This window comes from Artemia sp. Qi Xiang Cuo, chromosome 7 (assembly GCF_049724085.1).
Source record: "Artemia sp. Qi Xiang Cuo chromosome 7, ASM4972408v1, whole genome shotgun sequence".
NCBI classification, from domain to species: domain Eukaryota; kingdom Metazoa; phylum Arthropoda; class Branchiopoda; order Anostraca; family Artemiidae; genus Artemia; species Artemia sp. Qi Xiang Cuo.
The window spans coordinates 79,026,179-79,045,992 of record NC_142800.1 but is presented as its reverse complement, the minus strand read 5'-3'; the positions used below and the strand labels follow the sequence as shown (position 1 = coordinate 79,045,992).

Genomic DNA, 19,814 nt, shown 5'->3' with positions numbered 1-19,814 from the left:
CCGGGTCAGTGTCATATGTCCCATTAATACTGGTAATAATACAAAAAAAGTAAAAAAAAAGGCAAATAAAAAATAAAAAACTTAATAAAATCAAATCGTAAAGACATTAAAAAATTTCTTAAGATTCTTTTGGAAAAATCAAACGAGTGACATTCTTGAGCTGACTCAGGTAGGGTATTCCAAACGATATGACAAGCGGTTAATGGATTGAAATCAGACCTCACCGACGAAATAAAAAGAATATTAGTATTCCTTGAATTACGAAGATGATGTGTAGACCAGTTGAGAAAGCGTGAAAAGCAAGGATTTTGGTAGGTGATACCCCCGCCCCCCCCCTACAGACTTGGGCACAATTTATATTATTTTACGTTTTATTGTTAATTTTCAATTTCAGGAGAAGAAACTTGTTTTATTTTTGAATAATATTACAAAAAGAAGAACAATCGTTGAAGGTTTGGTCAAGTGGTTACAAAACCTTTTCACAGTTTTAACTTTCGTTGCGAAAAAAAACCTTTAAACACAATTAAAAATGAATTAGCTCTTTTTGTTTTAAAAAATCAGCTTTTTTATACCACGTTATTCAATTATTTAGACTCACAATGCTCATTTAGATAGATTTGGCCATTATAAATTCAAAGGCATTCCTTCCGCTTCTTCATACTCTGATAGTCATAATAGTTCACTAAATGTGCTTTTATTCTACCTCCTTTGCATAGACAAAATCAACCCTAGATACTTTGGAATTTTCTGGAACTTTCTGTAAATTTTCCCTTTTGCGCGGAAACTGAAGATAAACCCATTTTTGAAGAGAGGTACTGGCAAGAGAATGAAATTAACCACGATCGTGGATATCCGTAATCCATAGAGGCTCAACGGATCCAAGGTCCGCGGAGGCTCAAGAGGCGAGGGTGCTGAATTATGTAATTTGCTCTTTTCATAACAGAGTTTCACAGATATATTTCAGTAAAAAGTTAGTACGCTACACCTTGTCCAAGTCAGAGAAACAAAAACACTGTTTGTTTTTTTTTCTATATGATTGGAAGGCTCAAAGTGGGCCTTCGGGCCAAAGTCCAGTAAGTCCCAGGCTGATATTCAAAATAGAGGTCAAAAACAAAACACAGTAAGTACATATTTCATAAAAGGTGTTTGCTATTCAACGAAGTTGATATTTAGTAATTTTGAAGTCACTAGTTACACATGTACGGCTGAAACCTTAATTTTAGCATCCTAAATGAAAACACAGCCCGTAGCCTACTACCTGTTTCACAAATGGCTTCCAAATTTTACTGCTATACTTACTGTTTCATTTTTAACTGCATTCGTTCTTCTATTTATTGTTCGATTCAGTTTATTTGAAACAGTTTAATAGATATGTACTGCTAAAGCTGCCAAACAACAATTTCATTCGTTATAAGTTTCACCTTTCGTCTTTACTTCAAGGCTCTATCCAGGAAAGTTGAGGATTAGTGGGTTTGACCCCCCTTTGAATATTTATCCGACTCGTAAAAACGTAACAAAAATGCATATAAACAATTTTTTTATGCAGCCTTTAAAGTTGTTTTTGAATGGCTATGGCTAATGGCTAAATGGCTAAGGCTAATGGCTAAGAATAACGTAAGAAAAAAAAACTTCGAAAAATAGAAGAATATTTGTGCATTTGTTCTACATTCTTTTTTGCGTTATCGTCTTTCCATCAGGTTTATCATCTTTCTTTTATCTTCTTTTACATTCTATTCTGTGCTTTTACCATCATTCTTATATTATGAGTGTCGTTTCCCTTTCTTTGATGTAAGTTGATTTGTCTTTTCTTATTTTCCTTTTTTTCTCTTTTCTCGTTGTATAGATGTCTAGTACACTGCTATAGAAAGTTTGTTTCGAAGGATTTCCGAGCTTGTTGCTATAAAATCTTAGACTAAGAGTACAACACATTAATCGGAAAAGAAAACACAGTCAGTGGACATTTCAAAAACGGGCTTTCCACTAAAGCTGGCATTTAGGAATTGTTGAAGTAGCTTACTAATGAGGATAAAAGCAAAATATGCCTCAAAGCAAAATACAGTACATATTCTACATTATTCAAACACAGCTCCAAATTTTAATCCGAACATAAGAAAATAATAGGTAATTAAATATTTAGTAAATAAATAGGTAAGTAAATAGGTAAGTAAATATTTTCAAAGGTGGTGTTTAATATTCACCAAACTATTATGTTGAGTCATTTGTTTATATTCATCCCTACCCCACACAGCCGATCCTAGAACGACTTTTAAGTTTAATATCATACATAAGATAATTTCTTCTCTTTTAAGTTTTAAATTCGCTGTTTACTTTTTGTGGAAAAACTATTTTGTTCTTTGTTCAGTTTAATACAAAACAACCCTTCTTACCAAGTTTAGACCGATTTTGCAACTGAACAACAAACTAATGAAGCAAGCGAGTCATAAATATTATACAAATTTGCTACTAAGATTTAAATGAATACTTGCTCTCAAACAATTTTGTTGTTCACAAGAAAATAAAATGGTGAAAAAAATTCCCAATTTGCTAAAATAAAATTTCAGTAATGGTTATGACTTTAATGTTTCCTTTTTTTATTCGAAAGATCTGGTTAGCCCAATTGCCCCTAATAATATCGCAAAAATGGTGGGTTCTAGCCCCTCCCCTAACCTAGGGGCTTTGTAGAATCAACTAATCTTATTAGAAAATTACTACCACACTTAACAGTAACTACTATCATCATACGGTACTACAAGCCTTAGCTGGCACAGTGGATGTGGATGGCTCCATTAAAATAGTCATTGCTGAAAGTTTCAGTTTTCTCCGCAAAATCCTGCTCACAAAAAAATACAGACCTCTTATAATAACATGATCACAGCTCTAAAGAAGTCATGTAACACAGTTGCTCATGCCTTTATTTACAATTTTTCAGGGACAAATAATTTAGATTATTAGTCGCCCATAGATATTACAAAGAAAAGAATCAAACTTACCCGTCAATTCCTTAAAGTTATTCAATAAAATCGGCCTAAAGCTGGCAATTGCAATCTTTGTCAGCCCTTCTGTACTTAACAGCTCTGTATTCAAAGGAGACTTTCGACAGAATCCACAAACTCGATTTATCGTAATGACAACCAATTGGAAAAAACTGCTCAATTCATCATATTCTCCAACAGCAAAATTCTCCATATTTAGCTTCTCACCAGTGTTGCAACTTCTGTCTTCAATCCGCTTATCTAACAGCTTACAAAAACGAGGAATTTGGCTCGCAAATATCTCACATATATACTTTAGCAGGGACGGGAAGACAACGTTCAAGTCTTCAAAATTTGACGTTTTGATCTGCTTCTCATATTTTGCCTGTCGATAAGCTTCACATGGCTCTGTGTCAGCTTCATAACCTTCAGAATTTGAACAAACATCGTTGTTACTGAGACTCTCACTAATATAGTCATCAAAATCAGATCTTTTTTCATTCCATAGTAAACGAGGATGCGGAATGAATTTTTTTAGGACACTGGCTGATAGGAATGAATTGGTAAGGAAACTGGTAAACTGCACAGGGACTTCTAGTGAAGAAGAAAGGCACTGTATTAACACTTTTGTTATGTCATCTGGGTTTTCTGAGGTAGCTGAAAAAAGAAAGAAAAACGATTGACTTAATTTACTTAACCGACGACGGTCTTTTGAATATCAGAGCCAAATACAAAAAGCTCGTAACTATTACTCATCACGGAATCCTTACTTTCCTCAAAAATGCGGAATAAATGCATCATAAATTTATAAAAAATAAAATCTATGAAAAATAAATTAAAAAATTTGTGTCTACGACTATGGAAAATCTGAGAAAAAAACTTGAGAGCACGTTGGATCCCTCCCCTCCAGCCAAACTCCAGGCAAAGTGCCCGCCATAAGCTTCGATGAAAATTGGCCTTGATATTAAAAAAATTACATGGAAAACGGGGACAAAATTATTAAATCCGAAGATATTTTTCAGCAAAGAACGTCAATACTAACGAAGTGGTCTAGAATAACAAGTCTTAATAAAGTACTTTGGTTTCTTTATCAAAGTACCTGGGTACTTTGGCTTCATCTAGAATATCTATACGTCTCATAAATTAGTCTTAAAAATGCTAGACAGAACTTGAAAAGGAAAATTATTTGTAATGTAGGCTTGTGGGGAACACAAGCCCCTCCCCCCTTGAGGGGGGAAACTAGCGAATAACTTCAGAAATTCAAATGGTAGCCTTAAAATGTTATATAATTGGAATCTGAAAAAGAAAAAACGTGAAATATCCTCGAGACGGAATTTAGCTATAAGCTCATTCTTGGGATAACACATGTTTTTTGTGCTCTTCAAAATTACAGAACAGTTTCTCTGTATATTATTCTTAAAGATTGAAATGAATATAAAAATGGCAAACGGGTCTATGGCCCCGTTTTGTAAAAAATAAAAAGAATGTTTCACCCGTATATAATAAGGCGTGTTCAGCGTAGAAAAAAAAACTAGAAACTAAAAAAATAACTACAAAAAATATATAAAACTAAAATAGAATAAAATAAATAATGTAATTGTTTAAAGAGTAATTGTATATTATATATTTTAGTTAGTCTATTTTAGTTCTATATGTATTTTTTAGTTATATTTATTTAGTTTTAGTTTCTAGTTTTTTTGCTTTTCTGCGCTGAAGACGCCTTGTTATAAACGGGTGAAATATTTGTTTGATTTTTTGTACTCTTCGCTTTCATTTACTGGCCATAGACCTGTTTGTCATCTTTATATTCATTTCTTTGTTTTTGTCAGGGCAGGCCAGTTTGGCTTTAGATCTTTTATAATATTTATTATAATATCAGATCTTTTATAATATTATTCTTCATTAACGAACGTGGTGCATCTGGTTTGCGCAAGTATATTTGTCTATTTATAGATGCATATATTTATTATATTTAAATTAATACAGAGATGAGTGAAAAACTGGAGGGAAAAAAATTCCATGACCACTTTCTACACAAACCTGGTGGAGAGGGCATAAACATGGTTAGATTATGCGACAAAAATCGATTTTTACTGTCCGTTTTCATATTTAAAAGTACCAAAAGACTAAGTTGATGAGAAAAACCAGCCGTTCCCTCTCTAGGAGACTCAATTTATGAAAAAAAATTCTCCATCAACACTTTTCTTTCGTTGCTTGACACTCGGTTAGGCTATTGTCCGGCAGGCTGTAAGCTGTCTGGCAACTAGGCAAATAAAAGAAGAAGATTTATACAGGCAAAAAGGGGTTGAAGATAATGCTAGAAAAAAGAACTCGTCAAGCTAAATTCATTAATGGGGGGGGGTATTATTGGGGACGTTCCTAAATATGTCTTATCGATCGTATTGCCAACATTTAAAAATTAACAGGGGACCACATGGATGTCTAAACCTTAACCAGGTTCCCTATAAGTAAATGATAAACTATGATTAATGATTTTGTAGATGTGCATGATCCGCTTATTTTTTTCATCCAAGATTTTTATTGCGAGACTGATATTAAGAACAGCAAAATGAAAGAATTCCCTATTACACAGCAATAGTCGTTAAAAAGGGAAAAGTAAATTAAAAACAGACGAGTGTTCTTATTCACCCAAGTCGTCAAGCCACTAATATTACTTTATTCTAGACAATGCCACAAATACGGGTTGCATGATATCTCTGTAAGAGGCGAGAAGGGGCAGGATATCTCTGTCTCTGACATTCCTGACGAGGAATGGTAAACCTACTATGAATCCGAATTTGCTGCTCCTGATCAGAACCTTGAACTTTTGTTATGAAACTGAGTCAAATAATTTCCTTGCTACTAGTCCCAAAAGAGAGTTCGTTGTTAACACAGCATCAATTGAAGATGTAATTAGGCATTTGAAACCTAAATCATCCAATGGTATTGACCACATCAGTACTCCACATTTGAAGTTTGGTGGGAGAGACATTGATCCAAAGTTTGGCATTTAATGCGATAATTTTTACACAGTGAATTGTACCTTCTTCTTTTTGCATTGGAGATCTTATCCCAATTCCCAAAAAAGGAAAACCATATCCAGAATGTTAATCATTTTTACTTATTACGATTGCAACTTCTTTTTGCAAAGTCTTCGAGCTTCTTTTCCGAACTGGCCTTGAACAGACATGTTACATCCCACCTTTTCCGTTCGGATTCCATCGGGGAATATGTTGTGGTTCGTCACTATGCCGCACACGATCCCTACTCCTAGACCGTCCCGTGCGAATATATCTGATTCTTATGCATCGAGTGTTGCAGCAAAATTTCGATTCAACGCCTACTATTCACTAGCCTTTCCAATGCTGTAGCCCTACCTCACATCTTATATATTGCTCGGTTTTGGAAGCTGTTAACTAGAACTGATTGTCTGAGAGTCCGGTCCATTTTCTCTTGGTTCGCTAAGTATTTGCTTCAGTTACCACCTTGTCATCGGATTTTTCCATTGATTAGAAAATTTAAACTTAGTGACCCTGATCTTTCAATTTCTAAATTAATTGCCAAGCATAACCGAAAACTTAATTCTTCATAGAATAATTAATATACTGTTTTAATTCAATAGTATTTGTGTATGTCTGTGTCATGACCATATTTACTGGAGTAATATTTGAATTTGATTCTAATTCATGTTTTATTGTTATAGTTAGTTGTTGCTATGACAAGAGCTAGTGCAGTAATTGGTTCCTTGTGAATGTGTTTTTGTTTTATTTGTTTGTTTTCCTCTTCTTTTCTTTTTCCTAACTCTTTCTTGTGAATGTGGTTTTGTTTTATTTGTTTGTTTTAATCTTATTTTCTTTTTCCTAACTCTTTATTTTGAATTTGTTTTTTTTTTATTTTTTTGTTTTAATCTTCTTTTCTTTTTCCTAACTCTTTATTGTGCATGTGGTTAGTAGAGAGGGGGGTTCTACTCCGAGCGGGACTCCTAATATGGGCATAGAGTCCCTAGGGGAGATGGATTTCTGAGAAATTGATTGAGTAATCGATTGGGAATTTGGAACACCTGTGCTGTCAGTCATTAATCAAATTGTTCCCGGGGAAGTTAATTAATGTCTGACAGGTACTGTCAACATTTCTCCAGGAATAGATCCAAGTCATTAATGTCTTTGCCTCGGAATCCACTCTTTTGGTCGACCTCCAAAGGATATTAATAGCCAAAGGCCATGGAAACAATTCTCCAAGAAACATCTTAGCGATGAATTGTTTTAGCGCGGGAATCAGGTTTTTTATTAATTTGAAATGCATTAGCGCAGAGATGCCAAAAACAAAAGGAACACGCTGAATTACGTTTAGGGATTATTTGGGCGAAACTGTTTTAGACAGGTTATGGAATTATTTCGGCGAAACAGTTAGAGACATTTTAAAAGAAGATTTTAGGAAAGGTTTTAGAAGAGAATTTGAGGGTCAAACTCTGTGGTCGTTATAATACACAAGTTCCATTTGAACAGTGTCGTAAGGTCCTATACAACAACCCAAAAGGTTCCGATCCCCATACCCCAACCCCAAAGGGTTCCAATCCCTCTACCCCAACCCCGAAGGAAGCCACCGGTCCTCAAAGGTCCACTGGGCTCCCAAAGGGCCCCCCGGCCCTCAAGGTTCCCCCAGACCCCCCCCCCCGGGGCCCAAAGGGGCCCCCTCCCCCCTTTGGCCCCCCAAAGGGGCCCCTCTCCCTCAATCTCCTCCCTCCTCCTCCCTCCCCCTCCCCTCCTCCTCCTCCTCCTCCCACCTCCTCCCCTCCCCTCCTCCCTTCCCTCCCCCATTTTTTATACTTTTTTTGTGCATTGAGACACAGAACGACCCCCCCCCCCGGCCCCTCCCCCCACCAAAGGTCTGATTTTTCAAAGTTCATTTTGAATTTAATTCGTTTAAATTCAAGAGTTGGACTGTTTAAGTAGTTTTTGGTTTTGGTTTAACTTGTAACAGTTACAATATCTTTATTTTTAAAAGTTAATTTTGAATTTCTTTCGTTGAAATGCAAGAGTTTGAATATTTGAGTAGTGTTTGGTTTTGTTTTACCTTGTCACAGTTACATTTTCTTGATTTTTCAAATTTCATTTCGAATTTCCTTCGTTGAACTGATTGATTTGTAATGTTTCATTAATGTTTGGTTTGCCTTGACACAGTTACAGTCTCTTGATTTTTCTAAGTTCGTTTTGAATTTCATTCATTGAGATGTAAAAGTTGGACTATTTCAGTAGTGTTGTGGTTTACCTTGACACAGTTACATACTCTTGATTTTTAAAAGTTCATTTTTAATATCTTTTGTTGAAAGGCAAGAGTTGGAATATTTCAGTAGTGTGTTGTTGTAGTTTACCTTGTCACAGTTACAGTCTCTTGATTTTTATTTGTTCTTTTTTTTTTTCTTTCGATGTCATGAATTTGTTTGTTTTTTTCTGTTTTGTTTTTTTGGTGTTTTCCATGTATCAGTTACATTTTCATGATTTTTCAAAGTTCATTTTGAATTTCTTTCGTTGAAAAGCAAGAGTTGGAATATTTCAGTAGTGTTTGGTTGTGGTTTACCTTGTCAAAGTTACATTTTCTTGATTTTTCAAAGTTCATTTTGAATTTCCGTCATTGAAATGCAAGAGTTGGAATAGTTCAGTTGTGTCTGGTTGTTGTTTACCTTGTCACAGTTACATTTTCTTGATTTTTCAAAGTTCATTTTGAATTTCTTTCGTTGAAATGCAAGAGTTGGAATATTTCAGTAGTGTGCTATTGTAGTTTAACTTGTCACAGTTACATTCCCTTAATTTTTCAAAGCTCATTTTGAATTTCTTTCGTTGAAATGCAAGAGTTGGAATATTTCAGTAGTGTTTGGTCGTGGTTTACCGTGTCACAGTTACATTCCCTTAATTTTTCAAAGTTCATTTTGAATTTCTTTCGTTGAAATGCAAGAGTTGGAATATGTCACTAGTGTTTGGTTGTGGTTTACCTTATCACAGTTACATTTTCATGATTTTTAAAAGTTAATTTCGAATTTCATTCATTGAAATGCAAGAGTTGGAATATTTCAGTAGTGTTTGGTTGTGGTTTACCTTGTCACAGCTACATTTTTATGATTTTTCAAAGTTCATTTTGAATTTCTTTCATTGACATTCAAGAGTTGGAATATTTCAGTAGTTTTTGGAGGTGGTTTACCTTGTCACAGTTACATTTTCTTGATTTTCCAAAGTTCGTTTTGAATTTCTTTTGTTAAAATGCAAGAGTTGGTATATTTCAGTAGTGTTTGGTTATGTTTTACCTTGTCACAGTTATATTTTCTTGATTTTTCAAAGTTCATTTTGAATTTCTTTCATTGAAATGCAAGAGTTGGAATATTTTAGTAGTGTGTTAATGTAGTTTACCCTGTCACAGTTACATCTTCTTGATTTTTCAAAGTTCATTTTGAATTTCTTACATTGAAATGCAAGAGTTGGAGTATTTCAGTAGTGTTTGGTTGTGGTTTACCATGTCACAGTTACATTTTCCTGATTTTTCAAAGTTCATTTTGAATTTCTTTCATTGAAATGCAAGAGTTGGAATATTTCAGTAGTGTTTGGTTGTGGTTTACCTTGTCACAGTTACATTTTCTTGATTTTTCAAAGTTTATTTTGAATTTTTTTCGTTGAAATGCTAGAGTTGGAATATTTCAGTAGTGTTTGGTTGTGGTTTACCGTGTCACAGTTACAATTTCTTGATTTTTCAAAGTTCATTTTGAATTTCTTTCGTTGAAATGCAAGAGTTGGAATATTTCAGTAGTGTTTGGTTGTGGTTAAACTTGTCACAGTTAAATTTTCTTGATTTTTCAAAGTTCATTTTGAAGTTCTTTCGTTGAAATGCAAGAGTTGGAATATTTCAGTAGTGTTTGGTTGTGGTTTACCTTCTCATGGTTACATTTTCATAATTTTTCAAAGTTCATTTTGAATTTCTTTCGTTGAAATGCAAGAGATGGAATATTTCAGTTGTGTTTCGTTGTGGTTTACCTTTTCACAGTTACATTTTCTTTATTTTTCAAAGTTCATTTTGAATTTCTTTCGTTGAAATGCAAGAGTTGGAATATTTCAGTAGTGTTTGGTTGTGTTTTACCTTGTCGCAGTTACATTTTATTGAATTTTCAAAGTTCATTTTGAATTTTTTTAATTGAAATGCAAGAGTTTGAATATTTCAGTAGTGTTTGGTTGTGGTTTACCTTGTCACAGTTACATTTTCTTGATTTCTCAAAGTTAATTTTGAATTTTTTTTTCTTTGAAATGCAAGAGTTGGAATATTTCAGTAGTGTTTGGTTGTGGTTTACCTTGTCACAGTTACATTTCTTGATTTTTCAAAGTTCATTTTGAATTTTTTTTCGTTGAAATGCAAGAGTTGGAATAAATCAGTAGTGTTTTGTCGTGGTTTACCTTGTAAGAGTTACATTTTCTTGATTTTTCAAAGTTCATTTTGAATTTTTTTCTTTGAAATGCAAGAGTTGGAATATTTAAGTATTGTTTGGTTGTGGGTCACCTTGTCAAAGTTAAATTTTATTGATTTTTCAAAGTTGTTTTTAATTTATTTCGTTGAAATGCAAGAGTTGGAATATTTCAGTTGTGTTTGGTTTTGTTTTACATTGTCACAGTTACATTTTGTTGATTTTTCAATGATATTTTTGTATTTCTTTCGTTTTTATTCAATTTTTTGTATTTTTGTGTAGTGTTTTGTTGTGGTTTAGCTTGTCACAGTTACATTTTATTGTTTTTTCAAAGTTCATTTAGAATTTCTTTCGTTGAAATGCATGAGTTGGAATATTTCAGTAGTGTTTGGTTGTGGTTTACCTTGTCACAGTTACATTTTCCTGATTTTTCAAAGTTCATTTTGAATTTCTTTCGTTGAAATGCAAGAGTTGGAATATTTCAGTAGTGTTTGACTGTGGTTTACCGTGTCACAGTTACATTTTCTTGATTTTTCAAAGTTCATTTCGAATTTCTTTCATTGAAATGCAAGAGTTGGAATATTTCAGTTGTGTTTCGATATGGTTTACCTTGTCACAGTTACATTTTCCTGATTTTTTAAAGTTCATTTTGAATTTCTTTCATTGAAAAGCAAGAGTTGGAATATTTCAGTAGTGTTTGGTTGTGTTTTACCTTGTCACAGTTACATTTTCTTGTTTTTTCAAAGTTCATTTTGAATTTCTTTCGATTAATTTAAAGTGTTTGTCTCTGTAAGTAGTGGTTGATTGTGGTTTACATTGTCAGAGTTACATTCTCTTGATTTTTCAAAGTTCATTTTGAATTTCTTTCGTTGAAATGCAAGAGTTGGAATATTTCAGTAGTGTTTGGTTGTGGTTCAGCTTGTCACAGTTACATTTTCTTGATTTTTCAAAGTTCATTTTGAATTTCTTTCGTTGAAATGCAAGAGTTGGAATATTTCAGTAGTGTTTGGTTGTGGTTCACCTTGTCATGGTTACATTTTCTTAATTTTTCAAAGTTCATTTTGAATTTCTCTCGTTGAAATGCAAGAGATGGAATATTTCAGTTGTGTTTCGTTGTGGTTTACCTTGTCACAGTTACATTTTCTTGATTTTTCAAAGTTCATTTTGAATTTCTTTCGTTGAAATGCAAGAGTTGGAATATTTCAGTAGTGTTTGGTGGTGGTTTACCTTGTCACAGTTACATTTTCTTGATTTTTCAAAGTTCATCTTGAATTTTCTTTCGTTGAAATGCAAGAGTTGGAATATTTCAGTAGTGTTTGGTTGTGGTTTACCTTGTCACAGTTATATTTTCTTGATTTTTCAAAGTTCATTTTCAATTTCTTTCGTTGAAATTCAAGAGTTGGAGTATTTCAGTAGTGTTTGGTTGTGGTTTACCGTGTCACAGTTACATTTTCTTGATTTTTCAAAGTTCATTTCGAATTTCTTTCGTTGAAATGCAAGAGTTGGAATATTTCAGTAGTTTGTTGGTTGTGGTTTACCTTGTCACAGTTACACTTTCTTGATTTTTCAAAGTTCATTTTGAATTTCTTTCATTGAAATGCAAGAGTTGGAATATTTCATTAGTGTTTGGTTGTGGTTTACCTTGTAACAGTTACATTTTCTTGATTTTTCAATGTTCATTTTGAATTTCTTTCATTGAAATGCAAGAGTTGGAACATTTCAGTAGTGTTTGGTTGTGGTTTACCTTGTCACAGTTACATTTTGTTGATTCTTCAATGTTCATTTTGAATTTCTTACGTTTAAATGCAAGAGTTGGAATATTCCAGTAGTGTTATGTTGTATTTTACCGTGTCACAGTTACATTCCCTTAATTTTTCAAAGTTCATTTTGAATCTCTATCGTGGAAATGCAAGAGTTGGAATATTTCAGTAGTGTTTGGTTGTGGTTTACCTTGTCACAGTTACATTTTCTTAATTTTTCAAAGTTCATTTTGAATTTCTTTCGTTGCAATGCAAGAGTTGGAATATTCCAGTAGTGTTTCGTTGTGGTTTACCTTATCACAGTTACATTTTCTTGATTTTTCAAAGTTTATTTTGAATTTCTTTCATTGAAATGCAAGAGTTGGAATATTTCAGTAGTGTTTGGTTGTGGTTTACCTTGTCACAGTTACATTCTCTTGATTTTTCAAAGTTCATTTTGAATTTATTTCGTTGAAATGCAAGAGTTGGAATATTTCAGTAGTGTTTGGTTGTGGTTTACCTTGTCACACTTACATTTTCTTGATTTTTCAAAGATCATTTTGAATTTCTTTCGTTGAAATGCAAGAGTTGGAATATTTCAGTAGTGTTGGGTTGTGGTTTACCTTGTCACAGTTACTTTTTCTTGATTTTTCAAAGTTCATTTGAAATTATTTCGTTGAAATGCAATATTTTGAATACTTAAGTAGTGTTTCGTTGTGGTTTACCTTTTCACACTTACATTCTCTTGATTTTTCAAAATTCAATTTGAATTTATTTCGTTGAAATGAAAGATTTTGAATATTTCAGTATTGTTTTGTTGTGGTTTAAATTTTAACAGTTAAATTTTATTGATTTTTAAAATATCATTTTGAATTTCTTTATTTGAAATGAAAGAGTTGGAATATTTCAGTAGTGTTTGGTTGTGGTTTACCTTGTCACAGTTACATTTTCTTGATTTTTCAAGGTTCATTTTGAATTTCTTTCGTTGAAATGCAAGAGTTAGAATATTTCAGTAGTGTTTGGTTGTGGTTTACCTGGTCACAGTTACATTTGCTTGATTTTTCAAAGTTCATTTTGAATTTCTTTCGTTGAAAAGCAAGAGTTGGAATATTTCAGTAGTGTTTGGTTGTGGTTTACCTTGTCGCAGTTACACTTTCTTTATTTTTCAAAGTTCATTTTTAATTTCTTTTTTTGAAATGCAAGAGTTGGAATATTTCAGTAGTGTTTTGTTGTGGTTGAACTTGCCAAAGTTATATTTTATTTTTTTTTAAAATTTCATTTCATTTTACTTACTTGAATAGCAAGAGTTGGAAAAATTAAGTCGCGTTTTGTTGTGTTTTATATTGTCACAGTTACATTTTCTTAATTTTTCAAAGTTCATTTTGAATTTCTTTCATTGAAATGCAAGAGTTGGAATATTTCAGTAGTGTTTCGTTGTTGTTTATTTTGTCAGAGTTACATTCTCTTGATTTTTCAAAGTTCATTATGGATTTCTTTAGTTGAATTTCCTGATTTTTCAAACTTCATTTTGAATTTCTTTCGTTGAAATGCAAGAGTTGGAATATTTCAGTAGTGTTTGGTTGCGGTTTACCTTGTCACAGTTACATTTTCTTGATTTTTCAAAGTTCATTTTGAATTTCTTTCGTTGAAATGCAAGAGTTGGAATATTTCACTAGTGTTTGGTTGTGGTTTACCTTTGTCACATTTACACACATGTATACACATGTACACACATGTGCTTATCATGAGTGCTCATGATAAGTTAACCTAACCTTTTCCGGTGAGTATGGTTAGGTTAGACTAGATTAAGTTAGGTTAGATTAGGTTAGGTTAGGTTAGCCTACGTACACTTCACTTAGGTTAGCTTAGGTTAGGTGAGAGACATGCGAAAAGTTAGGTGTATGATTAGGTTAGGTTAGGTTAGATTAAGTTAGGTTAGGTTAAGTTAGGTTAGGCTAGGTTAGCCTCCGTACGCGCGCGTACGTAGGCTAACCTAGCCTAACCTAACTTAACCTAACCTAACTTAATCTAACCTACCCTAACCTAATCATACACCTAACTTTTCGCATGTCTCTCACCTAACCTAAGCTAACCTAAGTGAAGTGTACGTAGGCTAACCTATCCTAACCTAAACTAACCTAACTTAATCTAGTCTAACCTAACCATACTCACCGGAAAAGGTTAGGTTAACTTATCATGAGCACTCATGATAAGCACATGTGTGTACATGTGTATACATGTGTGTAAATGTGACAAGGTAAACCGAAACCAAACACTAGTGAAATATTCCAACTCTTGCATTTCAACGAAAGAAATTCAAAATGAACTTTGAAAAATCAAGAAAATGTAACTGTGACAAGGTAAACCACAACCAAACACTAATGAAATATTCCAACTCTTGCATTTCAACGAAAGAAATTCAAAATTAAGTTTGAAAAATCAAGAAATTCAACTAAAGAAATCCATAATGAACTTTGAAAAATCAAGAGAATGTAACTCTGACAAAATAAACAACAACGAAACACTACTGAAATATTCCAACTCTTGCATTTCAACGAAAGAAATTCAAAATGAACTTTGAAAAATCAAGAAAATGTAACTGTGACAAGGTAAACCACAGCCAAACACTACTGAAATATTCCATTCTTGCATTTCAAGGAAAGAAATTCAGATGAACTTTGAAAAATCAAGAAAATGTAACTGTGACAAGGTAAACCACAAGCAAACACTACTGAAATATTCCAACTCTTGCATTTCAACAAAAGAAATTCAAAATGAACTTTGAAAAATCAAGAGAGTGTAACTGCGACAAGGTAAACCACAGCCAAACACTACTGAAATATTCCAGCTCTTACTTTTCAACGAAAGAAATTCAAAATGAACTTTGAAAAATCAAGAAAATGTAACTGTGACAAGGTAAACCACAACCAAACACTACTGAAATATTCCAACTCTTGCATTTCAACGAAAGAAATTCAAAATGAACTTTGAAAAATCAAGAAAATGTAACTGTGACAAGGTAAACCACAACCAAACACTACTGAAATATTCCAACTCTTGCATTTCAACGAAAGAAATTCAAAATCAATCTTTGAAAAATCAAGAAAATGTAACTGTGACAAGGTAAACCACAACCAAACACTACTGAAATATTCCAACTCTTGCATTTCAACGAAAGAAATTCAAAATGAACTTTGAAAAATCAAGAAAATGTAACTGTGACAAGGTAAACCACGATAAAACACTACTGATATAGTCCAACTCTTGAATTTCAACTAAAAAAATTCAAAATTAACTTTGAAAAATCAAGAAAATGTAACTGTGACAAGGTAAACCACAACCAAACACTACTGAAATATTCCAACTCTTGCATTTCAACGAAAGAAATTCAAAATGAACTTTGAAAAATCAAGAAAATGTAACTGTGACAAGGTAAACCACAACCAAACACTACTGAAATATTCCAACTCTTGCATTTCAATGAAAGAAATTCAAAATGAACTTTGAAAAATCAAGAAAATGTAACTGCGACAAGGTAAACCACAACCAAACACTACTGAAATATTCCAACTCTGGCATTTCAACGAGAGAAATTCGAAATGAGCTTTGAAAAACCAAGAAAATGTAACTGTGACAAGGTAAACCACAACCAAACACTACTGAAATATTCCAACTCTTGCATTTCAATGAAAGAAAATCAAAATGAACTTTGAAAAATCAAGAAGATGTAACTGTGAGAAGGTAAACCACAACGAAACACTACTGAAATATTCCAACTCTTGCATTGCAACGAAAGAAATTCAAAATGAACTTTAAAAATTACGAAAATGTAACTGTGACAAGGTAAACCACAAACATACACTACTGAAATATTACAACTCTTGCATTTCAAAGAAAGAAATTCAAAATTAAATTTTAAAAATTAAGGTACTGTAACTGGGAGAATGGAAACTACAACAACACACTACTGAAATATTCCAACTCTTGCATTTCAACGAAAGAAATTCAAAATGAACTTTGAAAAATCAAGAAAATGTAACTGTGACAAGGTAAACCACAACCAAACACTACTGAAATATTCCAACTCTTGCATTTCAACGAAAGAAATTCAAAATCAACTGTGAAAAATCAATAAAATGTAACTGTGACAAGGTAAACCACAACCAAACACTAATGAAATATTCCAACTCTTGCATTTCAATGAAAGAAATTCAAAATGAACTTTGAAAAATCAAGAAAATGTAACTGTGACAAGGTAAACCACAACCAAATACTACTGAAATATTCCAACTCTTGCATTTCAACGAAAGAAATTCGAAATGAACTTTGAAAAATCAAGAAAATGTAACTGTGACACGGTAAACCACAACCAAACACTACTGAAATATTCCAACTCTTGCATTTCAACGACTGAAATTCAAAATGAACTTTGAAAAATCAAGAAAATGTAACTGTGACAAGGTAAACCACAACCAAACACTACTGAAATATTCCAACTCTTGCATTTCAACAAAAAAAATTCAAGATGAACTTTGAAAAATCAAGAAAATGTAACTGTGACAAGGTAAACCAACACCAAACACTACTGAAATATTCCAACTCTTGCACTTCAACTAAATAAATTCAAAATGAACTTTTAAAAATTAAGAAAATGTAACTGTGACAAGGTAAACCACAACGAAACACAACTGAAATATTCCAACTCTTGCATTTCAAGGATAGAAATTCAAAATGAACTTTGAAAAATTAAGAAAATGTAACCATGACAAGGTAAACCACAACCAAACACTACTGAAATATTCCAAATTTTGCATTTCAACGAAAGAAGTTCAAAATGAACTTTGAAAAATAAATAAAATGTAACTGTGACACGGTGAACCACAACCAAACACTTCTGAAATAATCCAACTCTTTCATTTCAACGAAATAAATTCAAAATGAACTTTGAAAAATCATGAAAATGTAACTCTGACAAGGTAAACCACAACCAAACACTACTGAAATATTCCAACTCTTGCATTTAAACGAAAGAAATTCAAAATAAACTTTGAAAAATCCAGAAAATGTAAATGTGACAAGACAAATCACAACAAAACACTAGTGAAATATTCCAACTCTTGCATTTCAAAGAAAGAAATTCAAAATGAACTTTGAAAAATCAAGAAAATGTAACTGTGACAAGGTAAACCATATCGAAACACAACTGAAATATTCCAACTCTTGCATTTCAATGAAAGAAATTCTAAATGAACTTTGAAAAATCAAGAAAATGTAACTGTGACACGGTAAACCACAACCAAACACTACTGAAATATTCCAACTCTTGCATTTAAACGAAAGAAATTCAAAATGAACTTTGAAAAATCAAGAAAATGTAACTGTGACAAGGTAAACCACAACCAAATACTACTGAAATATTCCAACTCTTGCATTTCAATGAAAGAAATTCAAAATGAACTTTAAAAAATCAGGAAAATGTAACTGTGACAAGGTAAACCATATCGAAACACAACTGAAATATTCCAACTCTTGCATTTCAATGAAAGAAATTCGAAATGAACTTTGAAAAATCAATAAAATGTAACTGTGACACGGTAAACCACAACCAAACACTACTGAAATATTCCAACTCTTGCATTTCAACGAAAGAAATTCAAAATGAACTTTGAAAAATCAGGAAAATGTAACCGCGATAAGGTAAACCACAACCAAACACTACTGAAATATTCCAACTCATACATTTCAACGAAAGAAATTCTAAATGAACTTTTAAAAATCAAGAAAATGTAACTGTGACAAGGTAAACCACAACCAAACACAACTGAAATATTCCAACTCTTGCATTTCAACGAAAGAAATTCAAAATGAACTTTGAAAAATCAAGAATAATGTAACTCTGACAGGGTAAATCACAACTAAACACTACTGAAATATTCCAACTCTTGCATTTCAACGAAAGAAATTCAAAAAAACATTGAAAAATAAAGAAAATGTAACTGTGACAAGGTGAACCACAACCAAACACTAATGAAATATTCCAACTCTTGCATTTCAACGAAAGAAATTCAAAATGAACTTTGAAAAATCAAGAAAATGTAACTGTGACAAGGTAAACCACAACCAAACACTATTGAAATATTCCAACTCTTGCATTTCAAAGAAAGAAATTCAAAATGAACTTTGAAAAATCAAGAAAGTGTAACTGTGACAAGGTAAACCACAACCAAATACTACTGAAATATTCCAACTCATGCATTTCAACGAAAGAAATTCGAAATGAACTTTGAAAAATCAAGAAAATGTAACTGTGACACGGTAAACCACAACCAAACACTACTGAAATATTCCAACTCTTGCAATTCAACGAAAGAAATTCAAATGAACTTTGAAAAATCAAGAAAAAGTAAGTGTGACAAGGTAAACCACAACCAAACACTACTGAAATATTCCAACTCTTGCATTTCAACGAAAAAAATTCAAGATGAACTTTGAAAAATCAAGAAAATGTAACTGTGACAAGGTAAACCACCACCAAACACTACTGAAATATTCCAACTCTTGCATTTCAACGAAAGAAATTCAAAATGAACTTTGAAAAATTAAGAAAATGTAACTGTGACAAGTTAAACCACAACGAAACACCACTGAAATATACCAACTCTTGCATTTCAACGAGAGAATCTCAAAATGAACATTGAAAAATTGAGAAAATATAATCATGACAAGGTAAACCACACCCAAAAACTACTGAAATATTCCAACTCTTGCATTTCAAAGAATAAAATTCAAAATAAACTTTGAAAAATCATAAAAATGTAACTGCGACAAGGTCAACCACAACAAATCACAACAGAAAAATACCAACTCTTGCATTTCAACGAAAGAAATTCAAAATGAACTTTGAAAAATCAAGAGAATGTAACTCTGACAAGGTAAACCACAACCAAACACTACTGAAATATTCCAACTCTTGCATTTAAACGAAAGAAATTCAAAATAAACTTTGAAAAATCAAGAAAATGTAACTGTGATAAGGTAAACCACAACCAAACACTACTGAAATATTCCAACTCTTGCATTTCAAGGAAAGAAATTCAAAATGAACTTTGAAAAATCAGGAAAATGTAACTGTGATAAGGTAAACCATATCGAAACACAACTGAAATATTCCAACTCTTGCATTTCAATGAAAGAAATTCAAAATGAACTTTGAAAAATCAAGAAAATGTAACTGTGACAAGGTAAACCACAACCAAACACTACTGAAATATTCCAACTCTTGCATTTCAACGAAAGAAATTCAAAATAAACTTTGAAAAATCAAGAAAATGTAACTGTGACAAGGTAAACCACAACCATCTACTACTGAAATATTCCAAATCTTGCATTTAAATGAAAAAAATTCCAAATGAACTTTGAAAAATCAGGAAAATTTCACTATGACATGTTAAACCACATCGAAACACAACTGAAATATTCAAACTCTTACATTTAAATGAATGAAATTCGAAATGACCTTTGAAAAATCAAGAAAATGTAACTGTGACAAGGTAAAGCACAACCAAACACTACTGAAATATTCCAACTCTTACATTTAAATGAAAGAAGTTCAAAATAAACTTTGAAAAATCCAGAAAATGTAACTGTGACAAGGTAAACCAC

At 32.4% G+C, this 19,814-nt stretch overlaps 1 protein-coding gene across 3 annotated transcripts in view; it reads right to left on the bottom strand.

Annotated features, from left to right (window-relative positions):
* The window catches only part of mv (lysosomal-trafficking regulator mauve), a 329,493-nt gene that overhangs the window by 257,795 nt on the left and 51,884 nt on the right, over positions 1–19,814 (bottom strand). For all 3 annotated transcript variants that reach the window (XM_089092605.1, XM_089092607.1, XM_089092608.1), the window contains exon 7: positions 2,991–3,629. In XM_089092605.1, coding sequence (XP_088948731.1) covers positions 2,991–3,629 — 639 coding nt within the window. The remainder of the gene's footprint in view (positions 1–2,990; positions 3,630–19,814) is intronic.